The sequence below is a fragment of the Bufo bufo genome, chromosome 1 (assembly GCF_905171765.1).
Source record: "Bufo bufo chromosome 1, aBufBuf1.1, whole genome shotgun sequence".
NCBI classification, from domain to species: domain Eukaryota; kingdom Metazoa; phylum Chordata; class Amphibia; order Anura; family Bufonidae; genus Bufo; species Bufo bufo.
In genome coordinates, this window is record NC_053389.1 from 498,746,256 (window position 1) to 498,769,151 (window position 22,896).

The 22,896-nt window shown below is 45.3% G+C and overlaps 1 protein-coding gene across 2 annotated transcripts in view; it reads right to left on the bottom strand.

Moving 5' to 3' along the window:
- Nucleotides 1–22,021, bottom strand: part of ARID2 (AT-rich interaction domain 2) — a 97,573-nt gene extending 75,552 nt beyond the window's left edge. For both annotated transcript variants that reach the window (XM_040410629.1, XM_040410621.1), the window contains exons 1-3: nucleotides 21,215–22,021; nucleotides 19,776–19,869; nucleotides 15,457–15,554 (exon numbers count right to left, since the gene is read on the bottom strand). In XM_040410629.1, the coding sequence (XP_040266563.1) occupies nucleotides 15,457–15,554; nucleotides 19,776–19,869; nucleotides 21,215–21,306 (284 nt within the window). In that variant the 5' untranslated portion in view covers nucleotides 21,307–22,021. The remainder of the gene's footprint in view (nucleotides 1–15,456; nucleotides 15,555–19,775; nucleotides 19,870–21,214) is intronic.
- Between the last annotated feature and the right edge of the window lie 875 nt (nucleotides 22,022–22,896).

Consider the following 22,896-nt stretch of genomic DNA (forward strand, 5'->3'; position numbering starts at 1 on the left):
CCTCTAATGGAGCTCTGACACAAATGTGTAGCCTCCGCTGAATAACCACAAAACAGCAATCATGGTGCAGCTCTCATCTTTCCAATGAAAGAATGCACAGCACTTGCTTGTAGTCTTGAAGGTAGAGTCGCTAGGCTGAATGGACACGGTGCCTAAACCCTAAGCATGGCCTCTTTTGTAAGGAAGATTCCAGTGGAGAGAAGGCAGGACAATGGCCACTAGGTTGATTAAGGGAATTATTTATTGAGATGCTAAAGCTTCAGGCAGACAACACATTTTGGGGCTCTGGTGGTCCTTTCTCAAGTCTGATTAGCTGTACAGTGGCAGCCATGGGCCATTCCAAGGGACCACACACGACTGGTTACATGCAGGAAAGGGACCTTACTTAGGGGCCAACGTTAAAATCCACAAGGCATGGATACGTCATCTTGAACCAACCTCATCAGCATTGGCCACTGTGCAAATAACACCTCACTTTACTGCACATGTGCGTACTGCTGCCAGGAGTGGTGGATTAGGGACATAAGGTAGTGTAGGGTTTCCTTTAGCCCTTCGGATACTAAAGGTTTTGTCGTTTTTTGCGGTTTCATTTTTCTTCCCTATCTTCTTTGAGCCATAACTTTTATATTTTTCCATTAATATAGCTGTATAGGGGGTTCTTTTTTGCAGGACAAGTTGTACTTTCTAATTTAATATGGCATACAAATGTAGTTGGAAGCAGGGAAAAAATTCCAAATGTTCCGAATTCTGAATTTACCAAGGGGTGTTTTGAGCATTTTGATCCCACAAGGGTTTTGAAAAAATTAATGCACAGCAGATGGTGCAAAGTGAAAACTAAAATTTTTCTACATATGTCGTGCCCAGTGTGAAAAGTCAGCCCTCCTATTCCTGGTTTTATAAACACCCTACATGTGGCCCGAATATTTTGCCTGGCCTTACAACAGGACTCGGGAGTACTGTAGAAGCTCTGGGGGAAATAATTAACTGAGCCTAGGGCAAATGACTGATGGTTACAATGTCACTGGCCTAGGGTAAGCAGCAAGGCGGCTGCAGAGCCCACAGAAGCTCAGGGGCCTTTCCATACAGCTGATTGGTGGGGGTCCCGAGTGTCAGACCCCCCACTGATCAGATGCTGATGACCGGAGAAAGTCACAGTCGCAGAGGAAAACTAATGACACGGCAACTATTCAGATGAACGGCTGTTTATGTAATCCAAGGACTGCTTAAGTTTTCCAGAACTGGAGACACCATCAGTGACAAATTCTATAACTGACATAATGAGCATAGAAACACGCTATGAAAAAATAACACACCCAGATAGACATGTCGGATTGCATGCAGTTATGTCTCAGGCAGATAGGGATACCATTACTGATAAGGTCTGATTAGATACTGGGCGAGATTTATCAAAACTGATCCAAAAGAGAAACTGGCTTACTTGCCCCAAAGCATACCATCTGATGCCACCTTCTCAGAGATCTTTTGGAAAACCAAAGAATCAATCCGATTGGTTGCTAGGAGCAACTAAGTCAGTTTTCTTTTGCACCAGTTTTGACAAGTACCCTCTAACCACCCAGTCTTGGCCACAAAAGGGTGTAGAAGAGCTTCCTTTGAAGACATTTTGACCAGTTGATAGACTTTGAGGGGGGCCCCCCATCACTGGACTGAGAATCAAGATCATTTCTACGAATTGCCCGTCATGTGGGCTGTCTGACCTAGCAGTGGCTACATGAGGTGCTCTGATAGACCTGACAGACCACAATGCCCACAAGTACAAGCAGCTTTCAGTTTCGTTTTCTATCCATGTGACATCTTCATTACATCCATTTCTGCCTGGACCATTTCCAGGCACTTAAAGAGGACCTTTGGGTCCAGACATTATGAAATAACTAGCAGGTTATATAGGGCATAGTGCAGGGATGTAATATCGCTTACTAGTTTGTCCGGGCGCTGCTCTGGTCGCCCGCCTGGTATGCTAATGAATAGCATCAGTACAGGGAAGAGGAGACTGCCCTGTTTCTCAGTGGGCGTCTCCTTCTGCCTGGCGTATACGTTTTTTTGTATATGTTAAATGGATGGGAAAAACATGATGTGAACCATCTTGCCTGAGCAATTCTTAACAGCATTTAGAAAGCATTAAAAAAAACTGCTTTCCGGCAGCCCCATGGGCCATAGACTATGGGAGAGTTTTCTAGGCATCCTATGTGACCTGTGCAGAGGTCATTGTACAGGGAAAGAATAGAAAAGATTTGACAATTGCCTATTTTGAAGGTGGATCCTGTCTTCTCTATACACATAATTACAGGCAGGATTAGAATGACAGATAAGCAGATAACTGCAGTGAAGAGATCTGTACAGACTAATGTTAATGTACCCCAAAATGGTGCCACTGAAGAATACAACTTGACCTCACCTTGGCTTTTCAAATTCAAGGATGATGGTATAGATTTACATACCAGGCAGGAAACCAGAATGGGGGGCACAGCAGCGGAACGGAGCAGTGTATAGGGAAAATAGTAAGCGCTGTAACGTGCCATCAGTATGCCCTACACAACCAGTTAGCGATAGGATAATGTCCGGACCGGTGAAAGCATGCGGATGCCACTTCTGGGATCATGCACTGTACATTTAGGGATTACAACTTCCATCATATATGTTAGTTTGAATCTCTCACTAGCGCTTTAGCGAGCAGTACTGTTAAAGTGGTTCTCCAGTATTTCCATTATTTAGATATTGATTACCTATCCTCAGCATAGCTCATCGATATCAGATCGGTGGAGGTCCAACATCCTGCACCCCACTAATCAGCAATGGAAACAATACAGTGGATGGAAGGCTCAGTCCAATGTGTACGTTCCATCAACATGGTACTGCAGCTCAGCTTCCATTCACTTAAAGGGATTCTGTCATCAGAATTTAGGCCTATAACCTAAACATATGGCGATGTCCCTAGTAATACACTGAATCCTAAAGTGACTTTATCAAATGCGCCTGTGGCTCTATAATCATAAAAAACAGGTTTATATTACCTGTCACTCATGTCAAAATGTGTCCAAGGGGACGTCTCATGGTGCAGGGTGCCCGGCTGCAGCCATCTCGTTTAGGTGCCCAGCGCCGCCGTCTGAAGTGAAATCGCCGCCCTCCCTTTCATTAGAGCCGCCTACCTCAGTTCATCGCAGCCTCTCTAACGTCCGCTCTCCTCAGCCAGATCCTGCGCACTAGGTATAACCTGATGCGCCCGTGCGGACTACTGGCAGCGGCCTCGTTTAGCGAAGTGCGAAAATGCTCGATCATCAGGCAATCCAAATCTTTTGACAGGTTCATAAAATTGTACGTGGCAGATGGTGTGCGGAATCACGATCTGCTGCCGGCAAAGAATGATTCAGTATAGGGAATAACAATCACTCCTCCCTGTACGGAGGAGGAGATCGCTGCATGTAATAGCAGACTATAGCTGGGATGGAACGCTTCCCTCCCAACAATCGCCTGTTAAATCGAAACGGAAACCGTTGGGGGGGGAGTCTGCTTCAGGATGTCACTTTTTTTAGCGGACAAAATTTTTTCCCAAATGTAGAACTTTTTTGTCAGTCTTTTTGATGGCTTCTGGGAATGAGGCCTCAAAAAGATATGAGGCAGATGTGAACATAGCCTAAAGCCAGCTAACCAGAGAGATCTTACACTGACTACTGCTGCTGGACCATGGACATCCATTTCTTGAAGCTTCTGATGCACATTTCCTATGAAGATGGCAGCTTCCAGAGACCGTTTGGAATTGGTACCACACACTACAGCACTTGGTGGTCTACTACTAAGAGTCCATTCACACATCCGCAAATGGGTCCGCATCCGTTCCATTCATTCTCTATGGGGACAGAATGGATGCGGACAGCACATAGTGTGCTGCCCGCAACCGCGTTTCTGGAGCGCAGCTCCCGAACAAAGGGGGGTGTCGGCCGGGTGTATTTCAGATCCGCAATACACTACGGACGTGTGAATGGACCCTAAGGCTCCATTCACATGTCCGCAAACGGGTCCGCATCCGTTCCGCAATACCGGGAACGCGTGCGGACCCATTCATTGTCAATGGGGCAGGAATGAATGCAGACAGCACACTATTTGCTCTCCGCATCCGCATTTCCAGAGCACGGTCCCGAACTTCCGGGCCGCGGCTCCACAAAAAAAAATAGAACATGTCCTAATATTCCGTGCAGTAATGTATGCAAGTGTGCCTGTCATACCCATCTATAGAGTTAGATGTCCTATAGATGTCCTAGCGTTAGATGTATCTATAGAGTTAGATGTCCTAATCTTGCCCGCAATTGCAGACAAGAATAGGCAGTTTCAATAGGGGGTGCCGGCCGGGTGTATTGTGGATCCGCAATACACTACGTACATGTGAAAGGACGCTAACTGTTGTTACTTTTAGCTGCTTTCTCATCACTATAACTACTTACAATAAACACTGGCAGATTGAGCAGATCAGAAGTTTTATTAAGTAAATTATGGTATCCTACAAGGGTCACGTTTGAAGTACAGTGCTCCCTCAAGATACAATGGCCTTAGGATAAAATATTTTCAACATAAAATGGTCTTTTCTGACCCATCGTAAGTTGAAACCAGACTCAACAATCAATGTCTCAGACTCATCCAACCAATCAAGGTCACTTCTATGGTGAAATAGCTGGATTAGTTACTAGTCAGCTATTCCTGACTGTTATATGTACGGACTTGTTTTATCTGTCTTAGTTATCTGCCTATTTTTTTTAAATCTTCATTTTCTCTCATCTTGGATGACATTTTGGGCTTTGGAACCAATTACTCAAGTTACAATAGTTTAAACATACAATGGTCATCCTGGAACTAATTAATATTGTAACTTGAGGGACCACTGTATAATAGTACCACCATTTGTCGGCTGAACACATTATATTAATATAAAAATCAGCTGTCGGCAGTACATTTCCGCATGTAACCAGGTTATGTGCTGCTGACAATATGCAATACTGTGACAGCATAAATAGCATTATTTCACAATGTGTAGTGTGCACATCAGTGTGCCCAGCAATCAGTCAGGCCCCCTTCACACGGGCGTCGCGGGTGAGGGGCGGATGCGTTCAGAGTGCATTGTGATACTATTAATAACCCGCCTTTTGAGGGGCTGAGTTGGGTCCATAGTTGGGGTGTTGAAGTGTGCTTATAACGGTAGCTCACTTACTTAGATAAAAATGCCGCCAAAGTTTCGCAAATCAGGAGGAGTGACCTCCCCAAAAGGAGGATCAGGGGGGAGCCCACAGGCCCGATTAGATAAATTTCTGAAGTCACCACCACCCAAAACTAGAGGAGGTGTACATAGATCCGCCTCTCAGATCGAGCCAGAATTGGATAGTATGGATCAGTTAGAACGGGGTTTATCAAAGGCCAGCTCCTCCCATAGTGAAGGTTTTGACAGTATTAATAAAAAACTCCAGGATATATTGGGAGTAGTAAACGCTACTAATACTTCGGTGGCAGAGTTGACGTCTTCCCTTGCAGTAGTTCAAGGCGATGTCACCATAATAAAAGACGAAATGTCGAAGTTGAGACTAAAGGTGAAGGAATTGGAATCTGCAGTCAACTCTGTCACCGTATAGAATGTCGCATTAAAGAACAGATTAGAAGAGATAGATGAAGATCGCTCTTGGTTAAGAAGAAAAGTGGTAGAGCTAGAGGATAGATCCCGTAGATATAATCTGCGGTTAGTAGGGTTTCCCGAAGGGGCAGAGCAGGATAACCCCTCGAATTTCATTCAGAAATGGCTGGTAGAAAGTCTGGGACCAGACTATGATGTGTCTACCTTCTGTGTGGAGAGAGCCCATAGAATCCCCTTCAAAAAAAAACCTCCAGGGGCCCCTCCCAGGGCTATCCTGGCAAAGTTTGTTTGCTCAAAGGATCGGGACTGGGTCCTTAGACGCAAAAGAGAAGTAGTAGACATGCAATTTAATGGTAATCTGATATCAATCTTTCCCGATTTTTCGCGAGAGACCCAAAATAAAAGAAGATCCTTTTTTGACGTGAAAAAAAGATTGATTGCAGCTAAGATTAACTACTCAATGCTATATCCCGCTAAATTGAGAGTGGTATATAATGATTCTGTGCAGTTTTTTTCCACACAGACGGAAGTGGCGCAATGGTTGGACCTAAAAGGGCCTATGAAATGTACGCAAGGTGGGCGAGGTGGGAGGTTAATGAGGGGAGGTGGCGGGGGGGAGGTTTGGTGGAAGGAGAGAGGTTGATGGGTATTGTGAAATGCCCTGTCAACCAGGTAGGGGGGGGGGGTTTTGGGGTGGGCTTAAGGGAGGGTTTGGCTGCTGTCGTTTGCTGTGTAGATATGCGTGCCTCTCCGTTAAGGAAGGGGGTTTTGGAAATCCTTTTATTTATAGGATATGCCGTGTAACATTCTATTTTGGAATGTGAGAGGGCTGGGAGACAGGGTGAAGAGGACGGTGGTATTTGACCTCGTAGTCCGCCATCTGCCGGCGATTGTGGTTCTATTGGAGACCCATGCTACAGTAGATAGGATTTACACACTGAAAAGGAAATGGGCTTCTCTTGAGTATCACGCTTGCTACTCTTCTTATGCAAGAGGGGTTAGCGTATATATTCATCATGGGATGGAGTATCAACCGCTAGATAATCTGATTGATAAAGAAGGTAGATTTGTATTTCTTCATGGGTATTGGAAAGGGCAGGAGGTCATATTGGCTTTTATTTATATCCCCCCACCATTTAATGCAACGGTGTTTTCACAGCTGGTCCAATATATATCCACAAAAAATCAATGTGCACTTTTAGTGGCAGGTGACTTTAATGCGGTACCTGATCCTGAGTTGGATCGGTTCTCATCGTTCTCTGGGCGCGGCCGCACGGGATCCCCCTTGACCGCTGTATGCCAGGAGCTGGCGTTGGTTGATATCTGGCGACACCTCTACGGCAATAAAAAAATCTTTTCATGTTTTAGCCAGTCATTCGGGTCAATGTCCCGTATAGATCTGGCGTTCGCAAGTCGGGATCTGTGCGGTCGTGTCCTAAAAATGAGGTATGAACCTCATGGAATCTCGGATCACTCCCCAGATCTTGTTATATTTGAGGAGGCTCCAAATACAGGTAGAATTTTTAAACTGAACCCGCATTGGTTTGATGTGATAGGGGAGCAATCCCGAATAGACCAAGATATTCAGGAATTTTGGGACCTTAACGTAGGATCGGCACATATTCACTATGTGTGGGATGCTTTGAAGGCTTTTATAAGGGGCTTATACTTTAGTAAAATTAATAGGTTCAGAACGGAAGTACGGCGCAGGGAACAACAATTGACAGACTTAATAAGGAGTTTACGCGCCGCATTAATTGACTCCTATACGGAGCAATCCATTAATCAGTTAAAAGAAGCCAATTTACAGCTTAAGACGCTCCTATATAAAAAAGCACAACATAAGCTCCTATTTCAAGGCCAGAATCGTTTTTGCGAATCTGGTAAAACGGGCAGGTTTTTGGCTCGTCTGGTGGCTAACCAGAGAGAGTCTACCAGTATAAGAGAAATCAGGAACTTACAGGGTGCTGGGGTGAGTTCTGCAGAGGAGATAAGGGAGGAATTTGCGAGATATTACTCTACTCTGTATAAATCTGAGTCTATGTTTAGTTGCACCGATATGGAGCAATATCTTCAAAAGTTAGAGCTCCCCCAGTTATGTTCTCAAGATAGAGAGCGCTTGGACTCCCCCATTCTCTTAGAGGAACTCCAAGCGACTCTTTCCTCTCTAAAATATAAATCAGCCCCTGGATCAGATGGATTGCCGTTTGATCTATATAGGTACCACGCTAGAGTACTCTTGCCGATCCTGCTTCTAGTCCTGAATGAATCTCGTGCATGCTGCTCGTTACCTCCATCATTTGGTGAGGCAGTGATTATCTTGATCTTAAAAAAGGAGAAGGATCCGTGTGATATGGGGTCATATAGACCCATATCACTCCTAAACACGGATTATAAGATTTTCTCAAAAATTCTGGCCAATCGTTTAAAGAGGGTTATAGCGGGTTTGGTACACCCCAATCAGACGGGCTTTATCCCGGGACGGCAAATACAGATGAGTCTATATAGGGTTTATTTGAATCTGTCTGTTGGGGGTAGTATAGACCACTCCATTCTGTCCTTAGACGCTGCAAAGGCGTTTGACAGGATGGAGTGGCCTTTTTTGTGGGCTACAATGTCCCATTTTGGTCTTGGGAATCCTTTTTTGGAAATGACTCAAATGCTATATGCACATCCAGTTGCATATATCAGTGTTAACGGTATTAGTTCTTCCCCCGTTACGATGCAGAGAGGCATGCGACAGGGTTGTCCCCTGTCTCCTCTCCTCTTCGCTCTTTTTATTGAACCATTGGCTTCCCGGATTCGTTTAGATAGTCGTATAGACGGTTTTGGGGTGGCGGGAGCGGGCGATAAAATAAGTCTATATGCCGATGACGTGATTCTGTTTTTGGATCAGGGATGGAAAATTCTCCCGTATGTCATAGAGGTAATAGAAGATTATGGTAAACTATCAGGCTATAGAATCAACTGGTCAAAGTCATCGCTCCTCCCGCTGAACCGCAAAGCTGTAGATGAGGGGAGGGGAGTTCGTGTTTTGGTCCCCAATGACACCTTAGATTATTTGGGGGTTAAGATTGGGGTCCCTATAAATAGGTTTTATGATCTTTATCTGGCCCCGGTTCTGAATAAAGTCAGGGACAAAATCAGTGCTTGGCGGAAATTGTTATTGGCATAGACGGACCGAATAGCTTTGATTAAAATGATTATCTTACCGATAGTTTTGTTTCCGTTGTGTGCCTCCCCCATCTGGATAGACGATATTTTCTTCCATAGGTTGGAGACTATGATTAATGATTTAATTTGGGGAAGGAAGAGTGTTCGTATAAAGCAGAGATATCTATGGATGTCAGAGGCAGATGGTGGGCTGTCATTACCCTTTTTTCAAGGTTATTATTTATGTGCACAGATTCAGCGCTGCTGTTACTCAAAAGAGAGTTTGCTTTCACGGTATTTGACAAAACTTTTTGATAAACCAGTTGATAATATTTTTGCATGTTTAGAGAATGGGTTTATGGGAATGAGGAGGTCCTTGCTGATCCCGTGCTCACTGCAGAGGGTCTGGAACAGACTGAAGAAGGTGCTTAAATCTTCTGGTCCATTTGTCTTCACCCCTCTGTGGGAGAATAGGGGGCTGGAGGAGTTCTTCAAAATTATAGATTTTGACTATTGGATACGTAACGGCATCAACAGGGTGTCTGACCTTTTTTATATGGGTCGGTTTAAATCATTTTTGGAATTTGGTTTTACTGATAGTTCACCATTAGATTTATTCATGTATTCACGTTTGAAACATATATTTGAAGCCTCTAGGAATAGGGGCCTCATTTTTCCACGAGAAAATATATTTTTTGATTTTTGTGACGCTCAGAAGTATGAAAAAGTGAAGTTATCTAGACTTTATGCGAAACTCCGAATGGCACTGGCAACTGTAACACCTTTCAAAAGTACAGATAAGTGGGATCAAGAGTTGAATTGCCCTCCACTACAGTGGTCTACTATTTATAGGAATGTGAGAAAGGCGACAGTTTCCAGTGCGCATAGGTTAATTCAATTTAGGATCCTCCATAGACTCTACTATACGCCTAAAACCCAAGGAAAATTTCCCCAAAATAAAGATCGGGATTGCTGCTGCTCTAAATGTGGATATGTTAACGCAAACTATGTCCATTTGCTTTGGAGCTGCAGCAAAATAAGAAATTATTGGGATGAGGTTTTCGCTACTCTACAAAAGGAGAGTTCAATGAACTATAACCCGGGGATTTTGATTGTGATCTTTGGAGATTGTGGGTCAGAAGTGGAAGTCCCGCCCCAGGTCAGACGGATTTGGATGCGGGGATTGATGGTCGCTAAAGCTATATTGATAAAGTATTGGGGCTCTGTCTCCCCGCCCTCAACAAGGGAGTGGAGTTAATATCTTCAAGAAATTAGAGTATATGAGGAAATTGAAAGGAAACGGAGAGTTGCACGCAGAGCTACATAGCTATAATTAATAATGATACTATTTTATACATTAATGAATGGAGTGGACGGCAGCCAATGAGGGGGGGGGGGGGGGGGGGTTGATATAGTTATTATATATTGTCGTGAGGGTGTTCTTAGGATGTTATATACAATTTTTTGTAAGAATGTCTACGATTGCCATGCTAGGCATACCGTTGTGATTATTGTTTTATGTATTAATACTATGATCTGGAAAATAAAAATATATATTTATTTTTAAAAAAAAGAGTGCATTGTGGGAAACCCACGCGAGTGAGTACGCATTTGCAGTCAGTTTTGTCTGCGATTGCGTTCCGATATTCAGTTTTTACCACGCGAGTGCAATGCGTTTTGCACGCACGTGAGAAAAAACTGAATGTGGTACCCAGACCCAAACCCGGACTTCTTCACTGAAGTTCGGGTTTGGTGTTCTGTAGATTTTATTATTTTCCATTATAACATGGTTATAAGGGAAAATAATAGCATTCTTAATACAGAATGCTAAGTAGAAGGTCAATTGAGGGTTAAAACATAACTCGCCTCATCCACTTGATCGCGCAGCCGGCATAGTCTTCTTTCAGGACCTGCAAAGGGACATTTGATGACATAATAGCACTCACCTCGTGGGGACGTCAGCGCAGGTCCTGCTGAATCAAGATAGAAGGATCTTCTATCTTCATTCAGCAGGACCTGCGCTGACGTCACCACGTGATGAGCGCGATTACATCAAAGGTCCTTTTGCAGGTCCTGAAAGAAGAAGAAAGAAGACTATGCCGGCTGCGCGATCAAGTGGATGAGGGGAATTAATTTTATTTATTTTTTTAACCCCTCAATCTACAGTTTACTAAGCATCCTGTATAAAGAATGCTATTATTTTCCTTTATAACCATGTTATAAGGGAAAATAATACAGTTATCAGACTTTAATGGGGTCTGGGGTTGCTCATCCCTATCATCTCCTAGCAACCATGCGTAAAAACGCTTGAGATTTTCACGCAGCCCCATTCATTTCTATGAGGCCTGCGTTGCGTGAAAATTATAGCACATGCTACGATTCTCACGCAACGCACAAGTGATGCGTAAAAATCACAGCTCATCTGCACAGCCCCATTGAAGTGAATGGGTCCAGATTCAGTGCGGGTGCAATGTGTTCACCGGAAAACTCGCCTGTGTGAAAGGGGCCTTAAGGTACTTTCACACTTGCGTTGTGAGGATCCGGAAATCTGCATGCAAACGGATATCATTTTCAGACAGATCTGGATGCGGGTCTGTCTGACAAATGCATTGAAATACTGGATCCGTCTCTCCGATTTCATCCAGAAAAAACGGATCCAGTATTTATTTTCACATTGTTAAAGGTCTGCGCATGCGCAGACCTGAAGACCAGATCCGTCAATGCAGCAATTTTAATTCTGGATCCAGCACTTATACATTTCAATGGAAATTAATGCCGGATCTCGGATTCCGTAAAGTGTTCCGGAATTTTGGTCGGAGAAAATACCGCAGCATGCTGCAGTATTTTCTCCGGCCAAATACCGTAAGAGGGACTGAACTAAAGACATCCTGATGCATCCTGAACCGATTTCTCTCCATTCAGAATGCATTAGGATAAAACTTATCAGTTATTTTCCGGTATTGAGCCCCTAGGACAAAACTCAATAAATACTGGAAAAGAATAACGCTAGTGTGAAAGTACCCCAACTTAGAAACTACAAGTGGTACTTGAGCCCCCAGATTTGACCATGCAGCTGATATTTGGCACCTGGGTCAGAACAGAATGACTTCACTCACAGATCTCAAAGGAGATAAGTTGGTTCTCAAACTCAAAAGGTTGGGCACCTCTGATCGACATCACCTTCATCAACTTGAGACTGAGGATTAAAAGATTTTTTTCTAGGATTCCAGGATTTTTGGTCAGCGGGAGTGCGACACCTGGGAGCCCTGTCGATCAGCTGTTTTAGAAGGCACTGGCTCTCCTGTGAGAGCTGCGGTCTTCTAGTAGCTCACCAAGCACAGCGTCATACATTGTATAGTGTATTGCGCTCAGCTCCATTCACTTCTATGGGGCTGAGCTGCTCCTAGGCCACATGACTGATGAATATATTGTCACTGGCCTAGGAAACATTGTGAGAAGGCCGCGGTGCTCACAGGAGCACCGCGGTTTCTCAAACAGATGATTGGTGGGGGTCCGGAGTGTCAGACCCACACCGATAAGATACTGGTGACCTATTTAGAAGATAGGCCATTAGTATAAAAACTCAATAAATCCCTTTAAAGAATAAGACAGGGATGCTTAACCTGCGGCTCCCCAGCTGTTGTAAAACTACAACTACAACCATGCCCTGCTGTAGGCTGTCAGGGCATGCTGGGAGTTGTAGTTTTGCAACAGCTGGAGGGCTGCAGGCTGGGCATCCCTGGAGTAAGACAATATCCGACTAATATTACAATATCATCTCATTTAAATATTTTTCTAAAATTCTGCAGCTTTTGCACATGTATATGTGAAAATTATGTAAAACAAAATAAAGCAAGCCTAGGCTCATTGCCTTTGAGAAATGGTATTACAGGTAGTGGGTATGAGACAACACGACTCATGGGCAAGTACTAAAACTACACAAAGTGCTCTGCTGTCCGCGCATGTGCAACTTGTAGCTCAAAACAGAGGTAATACACACTAAAATCACTTGTGATTTTGCCCCATGGATCCTAAACACAGGGCACATTAACTATATGGCACACCAAGGCCTACTGAACACTTAGAAGCCCATTGTTAAGACCAGCACTGACATGTGGGTATGGCTGTGGTCCTGGGAGGGCACGGTTTCTTTATAACAAATGACAAGGTAAAAATCGTTTTTTGGGAGAAAAATTCTTTGCACATGAAATCTTCTGTAAATACTGGTAAACTGCAGACCTAGGGAAGCTTACCTATTTGTAACAGGAGCCAAAATATCAGGTAGTATTCTCACCTTCACAGGAGCCAATCTAGAAACAGCACACTTCTTGTATTTGTGACTATAAGCTACAGGAGCTGATTCTTACTGCAACAGACAAGACCCAGCGAGCTAAGCAGACACTTCTGAGCAGCTTTACCACCACATGAAGTTCTCTAGCAGTCTACATCTACGCTGACTCACGTGTGGAGTCAATCTAGGACAGCCAATAGAGAGTCAGTGAAAGCTTCTCCAGCCAGTAACGTGCGCGAGGACGGCCTCAGAACGTACACACTGACCATCTGATCTTCAGCAACACGGAAGTTACAAGCAAAGGGAGCAGTCGCTGCATTTACACACGATCACATCACAAACCATTGGGAAAACCGCTTGTAGCACAGCAAAGTAAATATGTTCAGCACACCAAAACTATGGTGCCCGTGAAGGACTTGCAAGACTACAGATACAAGCGAGAGAACCAGATACGGATCCCCCCCCCCCCTCCGCTTTCCACAACAAACAAAAATCTGCATGAGTTACCTGTGAAGTCGTGGATTCCCAGATTTCACCCTAAGGGTCAATTCACACGTCCGTTGTTTCTTTCCTGATCTGTTCCGTTTTTGCGGAACAGATCTGGACCAGATCTGGACCCATTCATTTTCAATGGGTCCTGAAAAAAAACGGACAGCTCAATGTCTGATTTTTTTTCAGGACCCATTGAAAATGAATGGGTCCAGATCTGGTCCAGATCTGTTCCGCAAAAAACGGAACAGATCAGGAAAGAAACAACGGACGTGTGAATGGACCCTAAGTATTGAAGAGACTGAAATCTATAATGAAGCTCAATTAGAGGGTGGACACGCTGCTGATTTCAAATCTCATCTACTTTACGGGTACTGTATTACGCTGTGAATTTACCGCTTGAAAATCCGCAAAGTGTGTGAGAGGCCTGAAAATGTCACCACACTCAAATGCCAAATGGTACTTAAGACATATTTACTGAAAGAAATGCCGATGTCACATTAACATGACCACGTAGGAGGCAGGCCTGATGAATGGCTGTCCAGTAGAAAACACTCGGCACTGTTAACAAGCTTTTTTAGATGTTACTCGTGTTGGATTTTTTTAAAAATAAATATGAAATACGCTTCATATCCGAGTGCCATAAAGCACTCATCTTGCGTGCCGCTGTACAACCGCAGTTCAAGTGCAGTTTAGAAAATGAAGGCTGAACTCTGGCCGCCATATCGGCAAGCTGGCTTCAGTAAATGAAGCCCAGAAATTGTGACAAACTAGGGATTTAGTGAACAGAAAAAAAAATAAAAATCACAAAAGCTGTGTATATTTAATACATGTGCCACACAAATACCATGCTTGGTGACCCTCCAAAGGCAGCATTAGTATTAGGGCTCATTCACACAACTGTTTTTAGTCTGCATCCGATCCTCATTTTTGCGGGTGGAACTGGACCAATTCACTTCAACGGGGCCGCAAAAGATGGGGAACACACACCGGGTGCTGTCCGCATCCGTATGTCTGTTCTGTGATGCCCCCCCCAAAAAATAAAAACATGTCCTATTCTTATCCACTTAGCGGACAAGGAAAGGACTGTTCTATAGACAGCAGAAAAATGTGGAACGCACACAGCTGGCGTCTGTGTTTTGCGGATTCACAGAACGTGCTACAGTCGTGTGCATGAGCCCTATGTGTAATGTGTGCAGCTGCATTTTGATCACTCATTAGCTACCATTTCCAAGGTATAGATAAGATGCTTTATAGATCTACACCCTCTGCTCTCATGCAGAAAGGAGAGAAAGCTCAAATAATGCAAAAGCTACAGGATGCTGGCTGACAACACAATAGTCTACGGTGTAATATGGACTACACTACCAGTGGCACAAAGCGTATCCTCAATTCCAGTAAAAAGGCGATGGCTGTCCGCAGTCTCTGCCTCCGATTCAGCTGTATGAGAGCAAGCCTAATGGGTGTGCAAGGATTTCTGCCCATTTTACAAGCATCAATGGGTGCTAAACCCTAAACAGACGTGCATATCGCAGCTGACAAGACAGTCCAACCCACGGCTGGTAATGATGCATATGCTTGTATTATACCGCTGTGCGATTCCAACTTCATACAGAGGCAAACAAGCACTTTTCTCATGCGCCCAGGTGAAAAAAAAAATATGGAGGCAAGCACAAACTCAAGGTGGGGGGGGGGGGGTTTCCCCTTTTAATTCTTTGGCTTTCAGCTACAGAAGTGACTATGCACACCGGGCCGTCCTCTGTACAGATGTAGCAGTCATAACTAGATGTGATAACTGGCCTCTGCTACATCTGTATGTACACAGAGGGAATCCATCTACAGTCCTAACCAGCAGCACAGTCAGCCATCATGTAGTAGAGAAAAGACAACTCACCGCAAGTAATACTGTTTCAGAGCAAAGGCAGCATTGGCGCAGCCCCGTGGAAAGCTGAAGTCTTCTACAATCTCCCCCCACTGGTTCTTCTCGGAGACCTGCGGTGGAGAGAAGGAGCACAGTCTGAACACTGCAGTGAGGCACGGGAGCAGGCAGCCCTTCCGCAGCACAGGGGAGGGTGGGCTGTGAGGCTGGGGCGCTCTGGGCCCCTCCATGACTTGCACGGAAAGTAGTGATTGAGGGGAAGCCCCGCACATGGAGCCGCGGCCGGGAGACACCCCCGCACTCATGCCAGGCCTGCTAGGCCCACAAGTCTTACAGCTCACCTGGAAAATCTCCGTAAACACAAGGCCCACAGGGACGTCGCTCCTGCCAGCTGCGGGCACCAAGGAGGCATCGACACACAGGGACCAATCTAACCTCCTGGATGGGAAACAATGCCCCGGGAAGGTGGGGCGCCACACCCGAGACTGTGCACAGCGCAACCCCCCCATACACTGCGGCCACAGGTTACCGCATGTACCCACTATGTGGATAGAGGTGTATACAGTAAGGATCTGGGCCATATATTTAATATATATACAGAAGGTCTCTCCTATGTACCGACTGTGTGGATAGAGATGTATACAGTATGGATCGGGGGCCATATATAATATATACAGCAGGTCTCTCCTATGTACCGACTGTGTGGATAGAGGTGTATACAGTATGGATCGGGGGCCATATATAATATATACAGCAGGTCTCCTATGTACCGACTGTGGATAGAGGTGTATACAGTATGGATCGGGGGCCATATATAATATATACAGCAGGTCTCCTATGTACTGACTGTGGATAGAGGTGTATACAGTATGGATCTGGGCCATATATAATATATACAGCAGGTCTCCTATGTACTGACTGGATAGAGGTGTATACAGTATGGATCAGGGGGCCAGATATAATATATACAGCAGGCCTATGTACTGACTGTGGATAGAGGTGTACACAGTATGGATCCGGGCCATATATAATATATACAGCAGGTCTCCTATGTACTGACTGTGGATAGAGGTGTATACAGTATGGATCAGGGGGCCAGATATAATATATACAGCAGGTCTATGTACTGACTGTGGATAGAGGTGTACACAGTATGGATCCGGGCCATATATAATATATACAGCAGGTCTCCTATGTACTGACTGTGGATAGAGGTGTATACAGTATGGATCTGGGCCATATATAATATATACAGCAGGTCTCCTATGTACTGACTGTGGATAAAGGTGTATACAGTATGGATCTGGGCCATATATAATATATACAGCAGGTCTCCTATGTACTGACTGTGGATAGAGGTGTATACAGTATGGATCAGGGGGCCATATATAATATATATACAGCAGGTCTATGTACTGACTGTGGATAGAGGTGTACACAGTATGGATCCGGGCCATATACAGTCAGGTCCATAAATATTGGGACATCTACACAATTCTAACATTTTTGGCTCTATACACCACCACAATGGATTTGAAATGAAACAAACAAGATGTGCTTTGACTGCAGACAGCTTTAATTTGAGGGTATTTACATCCAAATCAGGTGAACGGTGTAGGAATTACAACAGTTTGTATATGTGCCTCCCACTTGTTAAGGAACCAAAAGTAATGGGACAGAATAATCATCATAAATCAAACTTTCACTTTTTAATACTTGGTTGCAAATCATTTGCAGTCAATTACAGCCTGAAGTCTGGAACGCATAGACATCACCAGACGCTGGGTTTCATCCCTGGTGATGCTCTGCCAGGCCTCTACTGCAACTGTCTTCAGTTCCTGCTTGTTCTTGGGGCATTTTCCCTTCAGTTTTGTCTAAATGCATGCTCAATCGGATTCAGGTCAGGTGATTGACTTGGCCATTGCATAACATTCCACTTTCCCTTAAAAAACTCTTTGATTGCTTTTGCAGTATGCTTTGGGTCATTGTCCATCTGCACTGTGTAGCGCCGTCCAATGAGTTCTGAAGTATTTGGCTGAATAGGAGCAGATAATATTGCCCGAAACACTTCAGAATTCATCCTGCTCCTTTTGTCAGCAGTCACATCATCAATAAATATAAGAGAACCAGTTCCATTGGCAGCCATACATGCCCACGCCATGACACTACCACCACCATGCTTCACTGATGAGGTGGTATTCTTAGGATCATGAGCAGTTCCTTTCCTTCTCCATACTCTTCTCATCACTCTGGTACAAGTTGATCTTGGTCTCATCTGTCCATAGGATGTTGTTCCAGAACTGTGAAGGCTTTTTTAGATGTCATTTGGCAAACTCTAATCTGGCCTTCCTGTTTTTGAGGCTCACCAATGGTTTACATCTTGTGGTGAACCCTCTGTATTCACTCTGGTGAAGTCTTCTCTTGATTGTTGACTTTGACAAACATACACCTACCTCCTGGAGAGTGTTCTTGATCTGGCCAACTGTTGTGATGGGGGTTTTGTTCACCAGGGAAAGAATTCTTCGGTCATCCACCACAGTTGTTTTCCGGGGTCTTCCAGTGTTGCTGAGCTCACCGATGCGTTCCTTCTCTTTAAGAATGTTCCAAACAGTTGTTTTGGCCACGCCTAATGTTTTTGCTATCTCTCTGATGGGTTTGTTGTGTTTTTTCAGCCTAATGATGGCTTACTTCACTGATAGTGACAGCTCTTTGGATCTCATCTTGAGAGTTGACAGCAACAGATTCCAAATACAAATAGCACACTTGGAATGAACTCTGGACCTTTTATCTGCTCATTGTAATTGGGATAATGAGGGAATAACACACACCTGGCCATGGAACAGCTGAGAAGCCAATTGTCCCATTACTTTTGGTTCCTTAAAAAGTGGGAGGCACATATACAAACTGTTGTAATTCCTACACCGTTCACCTGATTTGGATGTAAATACCCACAAATTAAAGCTGACAATCTGCAGTCAAAGCACATCTTGTTCGTTTCATTTCAAATCCATTGTGGTGGTGTATAGAGCCAAAAATGTTAGAATTGTGTCAATGTCCCAATATTTATGGACCTGACTGTATAACATATACAGCAGGTCTCCAATGTACTGACTGTGTGGATAGGTGTATACAGTATGGATTGGGGGCCATATATAATATATACAGCAGGTCTCTCCTATGTACTGACTGTGTGGATAGAGGTGTATACAGTAAGGATCTGGGCCATATATAATATATACAGCAGGTCTCTTCTATGTACTCACTGTGTGGATAGGTGTATACAGTATGGATCGGGGCCATATATAATATATACAGCAGGTCTCCTATGTACTGACTGTGGATAGAGGTGTATACAGTATGGATCGGGGGCCATATATAATATATACAACAGGTCTCTCCTATGTACTGACTGCGGATAGAGGTGTATACAGTAAGGATCTGGGCCATATATAATATATACAGCAGGTCTCTTCTATGTACTCACTGTGTGGATAGGTGTATACAGTAAGGATCGGGGGCCATATATAATATATATACAGCAGGTATATGTACTGACTGTGGATAGAGGTGTATACAGTAAGGATCTGGGCCATATATAATGCAGGTCTCTTCTATGTACCCACTGTGTGGATAGTGGTGTATACAGTATTGATTGGGGGCCATATATAATATATACAGCAGGTCTCTTCTATGTACTGACTGTGTGTGGACAGATAGTAGGAAGGATATTAGAAAAAAAAAGCAGAGGGGATCTAATAACTATGTATAAATATTTTTGCGTTCAGTACAGAGATCTCTGCCATGATCTATTTATCCCCAGGACACCCTCTACATCTAGAAGAAAGAAGGTTTCTACGTCACCATTGAGGAGGATTCTTTACTGTAAGAGCAGTGAGACTATGGAACTCTCTGCCTGAGGAGGATGATATAGTTACTAGATTTCTGGAGATTAGGTTTTGATCCAGAGATTTATTCTGCTTTCCAGATTTGGGATGAGGGAACTTTTCACTAAGGTGAGGAACATCTGGTTCTACTTCATGAAGGAGGTTGTTTTCCTCTGTAGGATAACAGACGTAACTAGATGAGCAGATGTCTTTTTTCAGCCTTACATACTACCTTACTGCGTAAATGGTGTGTGTTGGGTATATAAAGGGATTGGTCTGATGCGATATATACTATAGGAAGCAGTTTCTCCCTCCCATCTGCTGACTGTGTGTGTAGGTAGGCAGCAAGACGTGCGTTGTGTATACAGGGACTGATCTGGTGCCATATATAATATATGGAGGTAGGTTCATAGGTCAGTGGAAGTTACAACACATGGAAAATGTCCTTACCTTTGCAAAACCTCCCAAAGTAATGACCCTGGTGTAGAGGGAGTGCAGGTCGAGCTCTCTGCCCCCAACTGCAGGGATCTTCCGGAAGCGGGACCTGCAGAGACATGGACAAGAGCTCTATGTGAAGGCCAGTCATCTTTTAGTGAGGAGGATTAGCTTTACAGGGCTTCTTTTTACTCCTTTGTGCTTTCCCCAAAAAAATATGGTGCATGATCCCATGTCCTCAATTAGTGCAGCGACCACCCCTTAGCTGTGGCAGAGGTAAACCGTGGCTGCCGGACTCCACGTCACTGAGTAGAGCCATGTATGGTCGGTAAATATAATAAAGTCCCAGATAACACCTTGAATATACAATATCCCATAATTCATAGAGGCTGCTGCTCTCAGCATATATGTCAGAAAGTAATATGCTCCCAGATTCTACAATAATGTGCATTCCTGACGTACATATGTGTATATGGACCCCCCCCCCACCTGTGTTCCATCCATGCCATGTCAGGTTTTCAGGGTACCGCCACATGCGGTACATTTTTATTTCAAAAATGTCTGCAGCTGAAAATCAGTTCCATTCAAGTGAATGGACTTGTTTTGGTGGGAAGCACGTGGATTACTACAAGCCCCATTCAGGGGGAACGGAGTTTCTGCCACGTTTGAAGCCGCCCTTAAACCTCCTCTGTCCACATACATAGACCTCCACAGGGGGATATTCACACACCAAAGTCTCAGCTAGGATATTACCTTTATGTATTTAGCCATTCTCCTGTCTGTTCGCCCTCATTTATCCAACCATGAGGCATTACTATACCAAAGAGTACAGGACGTGAAGCTATTCTCAACCATATAAGCAATGGTCTTCTGAGGCCTAATCCACACTTTAGTGATCGGACCAGGGACGGGGCCAAAACCAGGTACAGGCCAAGAGCTCTGAACAGGGGCAGATCTTTCCCTTCTACCTGATCTCTATGTGGCCTCCACTCCTGGTTTTGGCTTCCAATCACCGACCAAAACATTGAAGTGTGGCCTAGGCCTGGCTGACTTCTGGGTCAGTATAATGGTAAAGTAAGGGGCACGGACTTCCGGAGTTGGGTCAGCACTGTGCCAGGCGCCCGTAGCCTTAATCATGTGGCACCACATCTCCCAGCAGATCCTGAAGGGATGTTGCAGACTATGCAACCTGTCATGGGCTGGAAGAATGAGCCTGGTAATCTAGCCTCAGTGATCACCCCAAGTTCTTCCAGTATGTAAAAGTAAAGGAAGAGGCTGATCAGGGGCATGCTGGGAGCTGTAGTCCCCCCCTAGATGTGAGGCAGGACTCCCCTCCCTGCCCCCACACATCAGGTAAGTTGTCAGGATTTCCCTCCATGGACTGAGCCCGGTGAGCTCCATCTCCCCTCCCCCCGGGGTTACACTCAGTCCCGCTGCATGTGCAGCACTCTCACCCTCTGCTCTCATGGAACTGCCGCAGCTCGTCCAGGAAAGCCTGTCCCTTCCTCCGTTGATCGGGCTCCGATTTTACCGTCGGATTAGACATCTTACGACCTGGCTCCAGGAGACGGGGCAACCCCGGGGTGTCCTCAAATAACCGATTAGCGACGTCGAGGTGTAGAGAGCGCTACACAGAGTTAATGCGGGAGGCGAGCGGCTCCGAGGCGAGGGGGTGGCGGCCTCCCGCTCCTCGGCTCTCAGGAGAGGAGGGAGCCAGCGGCCGGCCCGATCCCGCTCATGGACCGCACAGGAGGCGCTGGCAGGAGCGGGGGAGCCGGTTCAGGGAGAGGAGAGGAGAGAGGAGGAGGAGGGGGGACACACGGAAAAGTTCAGGCCGCGGGCACAGAGGGGGATTTCACGGCGATAAGTGTGAGGTGACGGCAGAGGGTCGGCCCGCCGCTCACCGGGCACCTCGCTCTCACGGTCCCCCTTCTTCAGCACGGACACCCGGCTGACTGGTCCCTGACACGGAGCATGTTTTGCCGGGCCGCTGCGGGCTACCCGTCTCCCTTTGTGTTAATGCCTTATGCCGCCGGCTGGGCTCCGTGTGCGCTGCTGTCCGCGGCCTCCCGAGGTCTGCTCTCGGTGTCTTCTCTCTCATGTACCCGCGCAAAGGCGGCTGAGCTCAGCTGCCGCGGAATCGAGAGCTCCTCACTCTGCCTCACAGACAAAAAGACCTAAGGCCGCGGCGGCCACTGCTGCTCCTGCTGCTGGTGGTGGTGAGGGGGGCAAAAAGCGCAGAACAGCGACCTCGGCGTCGGCCGCAGGTACTACAGCGGGCCTGCACCTCGCACAGAGTGAGCGCGACCCCGCGCCATGCTCGCGGACGTACGGGTGAAGAGGGAGGACGTGACCGAGCACGAGGGGGAAACCACTGTGGGGGACTGACTCGTGCGCGCGCGCCTCTATCGGGGACTGTGGCGCGGTCGCGGCGGGAAACAATAGGAAGGAGAAGCAGAGCTTGTGTGCAGCCTTAGGGGAGGTGAATAAAGTGACGACAGCGATAGAAGGACGAACCAAAGTCTCACAACATGAAACCGACCGTTGCGACCGCCAAGGGACCGTGGTGAAAGAGTTCCTTTTTTTTTTTTTAAACTGTAGACGTCACGCGCCGCTTTTCTGTTTAGTTTGTTTTGACTGAGAAGTGTAGTAAGCGTGCGGACGGGGAGCCGTCACCGAGTCCTCAGCCTTGTCTCACGGGGCCAATATCTATCTATGTGTGTGTATTTATATACATGCCGCCTATAGGAACCCAATATCTGTGTGTGTGTTTATATACATACCGCCTATAGGAACCCAATATCTGTGTGTGTATATCTATATATATACCGCCTATAGGAACCCAATATCTATGTGTGTGTATATTTATATACATACTGCCTATAGGAACCCAATATCTGTGTGTGTATATTTATATACATACTGCCTATAGGAACCCAATATCTATGTGTGTGTATATATTTATATACATACCGCCTATAGGAACCCAATATCTATGTGTGTGTATATTTATACATACCACCTATAGGAACCCAATATCTATGTGTGTATATTTATATACATACTGCCTATAGGAACCCAATATCTATGTGTGTGTATATTTATACATACCACCTATAGGAACCCAATATCTATG